The sequence below is a fragment of the Mesitornis unicolor genome, unplaced genomic scaffold, assembly GCF_000695765.1.
Source record: "Mesitornis unicolor isolate BGI_N332 unplaced genomic scaffold, ASM69576v1 scaffold37156, whole genome shotgun sequence".
NCBI classification, from domain to species: domain Eukaryota; kingdom Metazoa; phylum Chordata; class Aves; order Mesitornithiformes; family Mesitornithidae; genus Mesitornis; species Mesitornis unicolor.
In genome coordinates, this window is record NW_010192341.1 from 21880 (window position 1) to 32816 (window position 10937).

The 10937-nt window shown below is 40.7% G+C and overlaps 1 protein-coding gene across 1 annotated transcript; it reads right to left on the reverse strand.

The window, feature by feature from the left end:
• Nucleotides 1-852: 852 nt before the first annotated feature.
• On the reverse strand, nucleotides 853-9062 carry KLHL41 (kelch-like family member 41). Its single transcript, XM_010187059.1, has 6 exons — nucleotides 7808-9062; nucleotides 4985-5142; nucleotides 4788-4895; nucleotides 3773-3958; nucleotides 1835-1981; nucleotides 853-980 (listed from the first exon to the last, which is right to left on the reverse strand). Exons 1-6 carry the CDS (start codon nucleotides 8915-8917, stop codon nucleotides 869-871), a joined length of 1821 nt encoding a protein of 606 aa, XP_010185361.1. The 5' UTR covers nucleotides 8918-9062; the 3' UTR covers nucleotides 853-868.
• Between the last annotated feature and the right edge of the window lie 1875 nt (nucleotides 9063-10937).

The window sequence follows — 10937 nt, forward strand, 5'->3', positions numbered from 1 at the left end:
AAATGCAGCAATTCTTTAGTAGATGGAAAAGTCCTCTCTGCCGTAGGTATTTACTGATTATCAATTCTTTTAGGACTTTTTCACAAATGCTTGTTAACAGCCTCAGATCTCTGAGAAAAACTTCTGTGAAATAATTGCTTTGGAAATAAATATAAAAGCATAAAAAAGTGGAAAATCCTTGTTACCAGAAGCCTAAACATACCAGGTGAAACACTAGAGCTATTAACCTTGTGGACTTCTGTGTCTTTCCTCTTGTCTGGCTACTAGTCCAGCTTTGGCTGAGGTTGGCACTTCTTAGGCCACACAGTCCTAGGCCACACTTGTTCTCAATATGCACTTCAGTTCCAGGCTAAATTACTTTTAGCAGACTCTAACAAAAATATTTTCAAGATACGTCTGAAGAACGCAGGATTTAGATACACTGCTGAAGGGGGAAATGAGGCTGTGCAAACAGCCAGTTAGAATAAACTTAGCTACCTACTAGTTGTATTTAATTGAACAGTTAATTCATGGGCATTGTTTGGAGGATAAGCCACCAATGTCCTGGATTGTCTGAGTGAAAGGAAGTCTGACTAGTTTCATTGGCAATTTTACAGAGTAAAAAACTGAGTTCTCTCTGAAATATGCATTTATGCTAATCAGTGTTAATTAGAAGTCTTTGAATTTTTGCCAGTGTTTAAAATCACATTGTTGTTAGTTATGTAGTAAATATCTTAAGAGTTGGGCAGACAGATGAACTGTGTAACAGTTGGCAGTGTAACTAGTATGCTGCTACAGAACTCTGTACAATCTGGGGACATTTTCATGCAACAAAACTTGAAGAGCTTCTTGATACTCCCTCATCGTACCACATTTTCCAGCATTTTGTTTACAGTTTTGATAACTTGAAGAGGTTCAAGCGTGTAGCCAGGCAGGAGGCTCCAGTAGCATATCGGATCTCTTTCAGTATGCCAATCCATTCCTTCTTTTCATCATCATACCTGCGTTTAATAAAATAAGGTCAGAATACAGCTTCTTACAATTTGAGCTTGATGCTTCTTCACATATACCTAAAAAGGAGGATAGTCCACATGCTGCAAAGGCCTCTAGCAACCATGTGCTGAAGGATGCCACAAAAGGCTGCTTTTGTCCTCCAGGACAGAAAGATGTTCTTGTACCTGCGAGTTCTGGTCCCTAAAGCTTGTTGCTGGCCTGTGTAATACTTTAATTACTCCTATAAAAGCTTCCTCCTTGTCTTAAGAATTCCTCTGGAATTACTTCAGCTTCTTACATATAAAGGTGTTTTTTCTTCTCCCAGTTAAAACTGAATTTACCTGGGTAACTGAAGGGTCCCAGCAGAGATGGGACGTTTCATCACTACTACTGTGTTTTAAAGAAAATCTAGGAGATGGGGATTTTTTGTTCTCTTGGATAAATAACTCATTTGACCATTAACACATGAATATTTGTACAAACTATTAGCATATGAATATTTGTACTCTGTACACAGGCTTTTCTGCATTCTGCATGAGGGTGTCACAAAGCAATGTTTTTATGGTACGCTTGGACTAAACCAGCCAAGAGATACTGCAGCTTACGCTTTTGAAGAGTAAAAGAATCTGAAGATCGTGACTCAGACTGTTCAATTTATTAGTAGGTGGAAGTAGTCATTAAATCCAGGTCTCATGTTTGTTTGTTAGTTTCTGACATATTTCTGTTAACAAGTGTTTTACAGCCTGTGTGCCATGGTTCATTTTCAGGGTTAAACAGAAAACTAATTCTACCCTCCAGTGTCTACAAACCTTAATTTTGATAAGGCTTTCCACCAGGAAAATGTGATTAAAATTAAACTTACTTCCATATGTCAGTGACTTCACTGGGTGCAAATTCCTTAGATTCGAGCTGAATCATTGCAAAGCCTCCAATCGCATACAAAGCTCCACCTAAGGTGACTAAACTGATGGAGCTTCTCTCTTGGGGAAATTCGGGCATAACTTCCCATCTAAAGATCAAAAGAAAAATCTAAGTTAAACAAACAGATGAGACATACCGTAAACTGAATGCACTAAAATACACCTCTGGGTGACATCAATTCAGGCACCAAGGACAACTTGAGTTAATGGTTCAGTAAAAGGAAAAAATAATCTTCTGAGATTTGTCAGCAGTGAGTTTCAGTGTCTCTGTCCCCACAGGGACTTCCTGCAAATCTGAAGTGATGGAGTTACACCATGAGGACATCTCTTCCCAGAGACCACTTCTTACAGGTTGCCTGGTCCTATCGTCAGGAATATGCTTTATATAGAGGTATCGTTCCCCAGCTACTCTCTTTTTTTCCCTATAGTTCTTATATTAATTTCAAGTGGCATGGATGTCATAATTTGAGTAAATTAAAAAAAATAGATCACTGGTGCTTATTAACATAATATCAAATTTTCTGCCAGTTCACACCTGTGAACATGTAAAACATACAGACATCTCACTTGTGGATAATGTCAGCATCAAAACCAACAAGCTCATTTGTCTCTCTTGCTTGTGTGACTTGACTTTAACGAAACAGAGTAGACCAAGACAAGAACCTGCAGATTTTTCAGACACAAGCTGCAAGTGTTTCTGAACAATATAGGAGAAGGATAAGCCAAACACAGTAACAGCATGATCTCTTCTTTCCTTTGCTTTCTATAGGTGTAGAGTCCAAAGTTTCCTCATAGCATTACTTCTTGCATAGTTCACATTTTGTATTGTTAAAGTTTAAAAGCAAGTCTGTTTGGGATAGCATACATTTATTTAGGTTAAAGCTTTTGTTGCAGGTTGATGGCTGCAATGCCACCTGTCAGTGAAAACAGTACAGCCAAATATGTTTATATACAACACAAGTGCTTATTAATAAAATAAAGGTGCATACGAGACCACTTACAAGTTTGAGCTATTATAATAAAGCTTTACTGATACTACTTTAAATTAAAGTTTGTAAATAAGACGATAGGAACTAAAAGTAACAAAAGTAACAAAAGAAAATTAAGAGTAGAAAGACACAGATGCAGAGGGTATAAACTGGAAAATCATGAACATTTGAGGGATGCTGACTGCAAAAGATTCTGTCTGTCAAGAACACTGAGAAGTATCTAGACCAAATAAGAGAGCTATTTCCAGGTATGACTTTTGTAATTACTTTATAGTATTTCAGAGCATGCACTTAAAATGGAAAGTCTTCATGGAGTTTCCATATTAAATGAACAATCAGAATTATCTGTCGTCACTAACTAGTGGTAAACCAGATTTGCTGTGACAAGGCAAGTGAAGAAGAAGACATCACAAGGCCAGGTACCCAAAGGACATTCAGGTAGTCCTGTTCAAGCACCTGATTTCTCTTGCTGGGGTTTCATGTTCAGTGGCAGTGCACTGGATGATGTGGCCCTTGCCCATCTCTCCCCCTTCTCCCCTCTTATGCCAGCACACCTGTTAAAGTGGCTGTGTGGCCAACTGAACTGGGAAAGTAATCAGACTTAAAAAAACCCAACAGAATCAGGGCGTGGGTTATTTTTGCTACACGAGCTCTTTGATATGTGTGCAATGTAGCTATGCTAGCACAGAAACTGTGTGGGGGCAGGAAAAATGGCCAGAGATTTGGGCTCTTTAAGCTGCGGTCGCTGTTGTTGCTAAAGATGTGAATGTAGTGGTAGTACTCTCAGTGGGAGTACAGGCACCCGAACACCTCTGTGACTCTCATCTCAGAGCTCCTAAAAGCCTAGATGATAAAACACTTGCTTAAAAATAGTTTGAATATTGCACTTACTTATTGGTGGTCAGGTCAAAAGCTTCAACAGATGCAGTGAGGCCTTCTTCAGTGACACCACCTGCAATGACAATCTTGCCCTTATGGATAGCCGTTCCAAACATCGAGCGAGCCACTTTCATTGGAGCCAGGTCTCTCCAGTCTCCTTTCTTGGGATTGTATACAAACAGTCTATTAGTGCATTTCCTGGGGAGCAAAGAGAAAACTGTGATAATCTGTAATGAATTTTTGGCATGTTCCAAGTGAGACTTAGTTGAGATGGATTGTGTGGGTTTATGTACAACACCTTTCCTTTCCATGAGATCCTTTCTGCATCTAATCTGGGAATCTTTGCATGTTTGCAAAGCACTGATCACATCCATAGAACTAAATCAAATGTTAAATGCTGTGTACACAGGGCAGCTATTTCATTGTACCTTACAGGAGAAAGACAACACCCCTTCCTAGCATATTCTGTTCAGATGGGGTTGTGGAGGAACGCATGACAGAGGTTATAAAAGAAAGATTATGCTGCTGTTTTGGCTGAGTTGACAAACTTGTGTCTTAAATGTCTCCTATACGGACACTGAAAGATTACCTCCACCACATACTCAGTGCGAGTGACAACTTTGATTGTTCTAATGTTATACCCATTGAGGTGTAACAAGCACCACAGGTCAGAAAATTTGAAAAACTGACACAGTAACTCCATGGCACTCAAGTATTTCTATCTAGAAGGAAATAATACTTTCAGTGAGGGTCCTCACAGCTATACCTTACTAATGTGTCTGCAGTGCAAGTAAAATTTGCCTTGGAAATAAGTACAGTCATTAAAATAACTAGCTGAGATTATGATTTATATACAATTTTACCTTATCCTGAAAAAGATATCCTAGATACCACAACGTGTTCCCCTCTGCCAAACTGTTAGCATCCTTAATCCAGAGATGTGAAAAAGGGAAACTCTGATTTCTGAGTGTGAGGACATATAATCTATAAAGGACCAACCAAATAATATGAAGAGACTTAGACTCACTTATCGTCAGTTTTTCCGCCGAGACAATATATCAAGCCATTGTTTGAGATAGTAGCATGGCCATATACTTTGATGGGTAGTTTTTTGATCTCACCCCATTTCATTGCCCTGGAAGAAGAATATCACTGTTAGGCTCTTTCAACTAACAATGGAATATTTACACGTCCTCAGTAGGCGTAATTAAATTTTAAACATACTCAGGATCATAGCACAATACTGAATCTAGAGACTCCTCGGTGCGAAGGTCCTTGCCTGCAATCACATAGATCTTGTTGTCTGACTCCCCCAGCCCGAAGAGACACCTGGCTGACGGCAGCGGAGGGAGGGCAACCCAATCACCAGCGATGCTATCCAGCTGAAAGAGCAGCAGAGCAGAAGTGTTAGGAAAGGCAAGCAGTAAAAATCCACACACCAACATCGTTCCACAAAATTAATCTAATTGCACTCAGTGTCTCTCAAGAGCTCATCTGCTTGCCTGAACAAACGACACCTCCCTCAGTGCAGGTAACGAATGATGACTTCTACCCGCCCACACCTAGCAGTCGATGCCACACAGCTCTCTTTGCATCTGCTCACAGTTTCTTGGCCTTTTATTAAGCTCTTCTTCCTTGTTTAAAAGGTCTCTCTCTGGGCTCCCTGTCACACGCTGGAAAGAACAAGTTGTTCTTCCTGCCTGTAGGGAGCAGGCATCCCTGCCATCCCACACCTGTACTTGTAGCCAGTAGTGCTCAACGCTACGACAGATGCCAGATATCCCCACAACGTTCCTCTTCATGATCAGGAAGTATTACATGCCAAATGGCACAGATGTTTCCTCTGCAGTCTTTAGGGGGAAAAAAGGTGATGTTTCATCACAAATCCCCTCAAAAGCTCCTGAGATCTCTGAATGCACAATGAATAAAAACTTCACTCCTAAGCAAAAAAGGCAGGCAGTGCAGCTCCATTGGCAGCAACACTGATGTCATCCCTACTGAAGTACTCCCAAGGCTGTCACATCCAGCGTGCTGAAAACATCTAAGGAGAAGCAGCAGAAGTGGGACAGAAGAAAAAAAACATACAAATCAAAACAAAGCAGTGTTTTCTTAGAACTGTGGTGCTTAATTTTTGTTTTGATCTGAGAACTTACAATTGAACCTGAATGCTTTCTAGCATTCAAAAAGAGCATTTTCTCTCTTCTATTGCGTATAGATTAGCTTCACGTTGTACAGGAAGAGAAGGTAAAATGTGAGGTTGCAGGAGTGTAGGGGCAGTTGATAGAAAGTTCAGACAAAGGAACCAGATCTGAGTTCAGCTCACTGACAGCCTTTTCCCAGAAGTGTGTTCCAGAGTCAAGGTCTCCATGCTAAAATGCATTTCCCCAATTTGATAGACCACCTCCATTGGACAAGTTTTATTGGAACAGTGACATTTAGTTCATGGGCACCTGTTTTCCCAGCAGCTGGACCTGGGTGCCATAATGAGAAGATGTACCCACCCACAGATCATAGCATGCTTAGTGACTCAGCGTTGAAGATGACCTGTCTCCTAATGATAGGGCATAAACCAGTCATGCATTCTTGAGCCAGTGGCAGCCTGGTTTTCTCCTGGGTTGCTATCTACCAGACAAAATGGTAACGTAACAGGTGCTTCACTGGTGGAGAAAGGGAGACCAGTAAATGAAAATCGGTTTGGCACCACATCAACATGTTAAAGGCAACAGCAGCTACATGGGTAACACAGACAAGCATTTTAACTACAGGCAGTAGCAGCAAGCCTAAAGATGACAGCGAGAGAGCAGGACTTCAGGAAATGGATGCAGACATTACAGTAGGATTCTGTAAACGTCACGGATTTTTACTATCGGTCTTGTAGCTTCAGTTTTCAGAGGCCCCTTTCCAGTAGCCTGAGATTTACACTATTCAGTTCTGGATTGTACACATTATGGCATCAACACTGGTTCTATCTTGCACTTCAGTGATGAGTGTTCCTACACCTACATAAGGAAATGAAACAGTGCTAATCACTCTCCAGCAAACTAAGACTTCCTCTGTAGTTCCCATAGATATAACAAATGCCTGAAACCAACTTCTTTAGTGTGTGTGAAATCACAGAGAGCCATAGTCACATAAACGCCATATTTGCATTTTATAATATCTGAAGGCTTTAACATACTCTCACTGCTTATCACTGTGCTGTATTTCATACTGAAACAGGACCTACTTTCACTCTTATGGGCCTGCCTATAGACAGGACCTGGCTAGCAGTGTATTGCATAATTAATCCAGAGATAGTTTAACTGTCACCCAAAGCACGTAGCCAGGTAGCAAACACCCAACAGAATTAGTTGATGGGGTAAGCATGCCTAATTGTATTTTTCCTTATTTTACTGAAATATGTTGTGGAAGTTACAGTTTTTATTAATCTGCCTTGTCTTTATACAGATTTACAAAGACATAAAATTACACTCATGGTTGAAACATGCTATTTAGTGTACTGACATTGACAGTCTGCCAAGAAAACAACCTTCTGCCTCTAGATTACATATTTTAGAATGCCCTTCAGTTTTCAAATGTAGATGTGACAAAAGAACTTCTGGAATTCTAGTGACAAAAGCGGCATTTAAAAGATGAACATTACTACTGCCATAAAAATATTTCCAAATATTTCCAACTGAAGCAGTTGAGCGCTTGACTTCCATGGCGGTTAACAGAAATTCACAGGAGATATTTTCCAAAAGTATTATTAGGCTTAAATTCAGGCATCTGTACCATGAAAAATCAGGGCTTTAATCAATGAAAGCCAGAGCCTAGACATAACACACTAATCCTTGTAACCTTTCCTGGGATCTCACCAGGGGCTCGATCTCGAAAGAGAAGATGCAAGTTCCCTGGTTTCATTTCTCTCTCCGAGACAGGAATAGCTCTCTGCAGACACTTCATCGACCGCACAGAGAGAGCAGACAAGGCGCTTGCACAGAGGCAGAACGCTGTTCTGTAACTCATGACCACCTATGACTGCACCAACAATTATAAAGCTTATACCTGGAAGAAGTACGACTGGAAAGGCTGATCCTTGTTCTCCTCTTCCACATACAGTCCTCCAACAATGTAGACCTGATTTTGTTTGGTGACTATACTGGAATGATTTCTGGGAATCTGCTCTGCCAGGGCTGCTAGGTAGCATTCGTTTTCAAGAGGATCATACGCTACCGCAGCAGTGTCATTAACCAGAAGGATTAGGTCTTTGACAAACATGCCATGCCTGGGAAGGTCATTGAGGTAGCCAGGCAGTAAATCTTCATCTCCTACATCACCGTTCACCTCCCCCTTGGTTGACTTTTCCGTACTCTTGCTAGAGTCAGGCAGTTTTCCAGCAAAAGCATCCTTAATAATCTTTACTTTTTTCTGAAGGTCTGAGTTGCTTTTAATTATATCATCCTTCTCAACATGTTCTTTGAAATATTTCTCTGGCATAAGACGAAAGCGTATGCAGTCAAAAATTTCCCCCAGGCTCTTTACTCTGTTCTCCTTGTCTGTTCGCACCCATCTCATTACCGCTTCAAATACCAGTTCTTCCTTCTCTACGTTTAAGCTGTCAGGTGAAATGACTGAGATAAGTTCATGCGGGGCAAGCTGCATGAAGTCCTCTTCCTTGCAGATCTGCACAAAATGATCCGAGACAAAATCACGGGCGGAAAATGCAAGTCTTGGGCAATCAAGCAGAACGCCCAGTCGGAGGATGGCCAGACAGTTCCCCACCGCCAGCCTCTTCTGAAGATAGGAGACGCACACGGTGAACACAGAAGGGATCTGAAAGCGACTGGCCAAAGCAAAAATATCTTGCACGTTGGAATCGTTAAGATCAATACTTGCTGAATAAAGGTATCTGACAATCATATCCAGGATGCTGGGGTCAACGTTATCCAGAACTACCTCCTTCTTTTTCTCTTCATTTTGCTCTGATAAGAAATACTCACGAAAATAAGGGCTGCATGCCGACAGAATCAACCTGTGGCAAGGCAGGCTTCTATCACCAGCTTTTAGAGAGCAATCTATAAACTTTTTCTCTTCGAGGAGTTCCTTGAGGCCGTCCTGAAGAAGGGTGGACTGGTAAAGCCTGAGCTCTTCAGTGAGTTCCCTTTGGGAATCCATTTCGCAAATACTCGGGAAAGGGGAGGGAGCAGAAGGCTTTAGCTGTTTTCTGCCCAGAGGTCTGTCTGTGAAAAAGGCAGACCAATGTGCTTTGCCCTGCCTGAAGCCTCTGCAACTTAATCTTGCTAGCTAAATATAGGTACATGCTCTTACAGGTCGGAATTTAGGATGGATGGTTTGGAAAAAAGGAGTTGCTCTCGCAGCTGTCAAAGACTGAAAGAAGCAACTGTTGCGTTGAGTCATTATGGTCAGGTTTTGCCATCATCCTCTCCATTGAATCAATGAGATTATTACACGACCCGAGTAAGGGCAGCAGACCCTCAGCAAGACAGGGTTTAGCAAGACTGTAAATATACACGTTACCAAATATTCTGAAATAGAAATATCATTAATCAAGTTGTCAGCTGCTATTACGGTTCACGTTTTCAGGGTTGCTTAATACATCTCATTGCTGCAGTCATAAACATATTTAAAAAGTCCAGAACTTTGCATCAATTGCCTAGGCTCTAAAATTATTTTGTTACACAGCACACCTGCAGTTTCTTCAGACATTGGTGACAACACTGAAATTAATGTTGAGCTTCTTCATAATATCCACTTGGTTTTATTTACTTGTTAGCAAACCCCTGATGTTTAGACATAAAATAGACATTATTCAGGTAAAGTTCTGCTTTCAAAAATAATTAAAGTCTCCACCCCCCTTACTAAACACCACTCTTCATTTGAGATAATCTGTGGGCATCACCAGTCCTTTCAAATCTGACTGTACTAGAAACGGTGTTAACTGCTGTCAACCAGGACACAGGAGAGACAGGACAGAGAGTGAAACACATCACCCACCACAGTAACTACTGAATGGACATGTTCTTTAAAAACACTTTAAAAATCCTGAATTTTAACTAAACAAGCCTGAAATCGGACAAGCAGTTTGCGAAGTGAATGTCAATTTAGAAAATTAAGCATTTGTTGAAGTTTCACAATTTAAGACTGGGAACATTTTTTTTAGATTTTTATTAAAGGTGGTGATACAGATCCAAACCAAATGTTAAATTTTAAGTTCATTAATGTACCTTGATGAAGCACTGCATTTTGCCCATATAGAGAATGATTTTTCCCATATAGAGAATGATTTTATTTTTAGGATAAAATATTCTTTAGAAGTAACAGAATCAAATCACAGCTCTTTGGATGAAAGATCTACAGGGAGGTGTAACATCACAAACCTTTATTGCAATGATTGCTTTTCCATATAGGCAGTATTTCATTAAAATAAATACCTTGAAAACTGTTCTACAGACACCACAACTGCATTCACACCACAGTTACTTTACTGTAAGAGTCAGCTGCTAAAACAACAGCTGAGAGCTCATTTGACTTTTTCCACTTATAGAAAATAGCGCAGAGGTCTTCTCTCACTAGAAAACATAACAGCTGCCTCCTCCTCCAAACAATAAATGACTCATTTCTCTCTAACACATCATGAAAGCCTCATGACTCAGACACAGAAGCTGTGTGTGCACTTTTTCTAGATAATTCCTAAAAAAAGTGCTCTAGCCAAAAAAAGCAGCAAGAGAACATTGTATGGGAATGTCTAGATTACAGTTAAGTACCTGGAATGATACGTGCTGAACATTTAACAAAATTACGAGACATGAAAAACCAGTATTTCAAACAGTGTTGCTTGTCAGTTATCAGTAGCACGGCTCTGCTGCAGTGCTGCAGGTACAAAGCGTTCTGCGTATTTTTATATTCCTATGTTGCAAAACAGTAAACAAGTTATGGAAACTTGATTTTAGAGCTAATTGTTGTGGGCAAGTACATCACTGTGTGTGACTACACAAGTACTTCACATCGAGCATCAAGCGCACTGCCCCATCACAAATGGTGGCCTCCATGGACACAGGAAGAGGACGCCTCCTTTCCTGACGCACGTCCAGGACAAATGGTGGTTGGTCCTGGCAGCCGACCGCAGGGCAGTATGTTAGCACACGGGTCGTGAAGGTGTGGACACCAGTGGCTA

Bases quoted from the DNA above. Each gene is read 5' to 3' on its own strand.
- KLHL41 (XM_010187059.1), bottom strand. From the start codon at position 8,917: ATGGATTCCCAAAGGGAACTCACTGAAGAGCTCAGGCTTTACCAGTCC. The intron at 5,143-7,807 runs GTATAAGCTTTA...CTGCTCTTTCAG, and splicing joins TCCAGTCGTACTTCTTCCAG to CTGGATAGCATCGCTGGTGA. The intron at 981-1,834 runs GTAAGTTTAATT...TATTAAACGCAG, and splicing joins GAAGTCACTGACATATGGAA to GTATGATGATGAAAAGAAGG.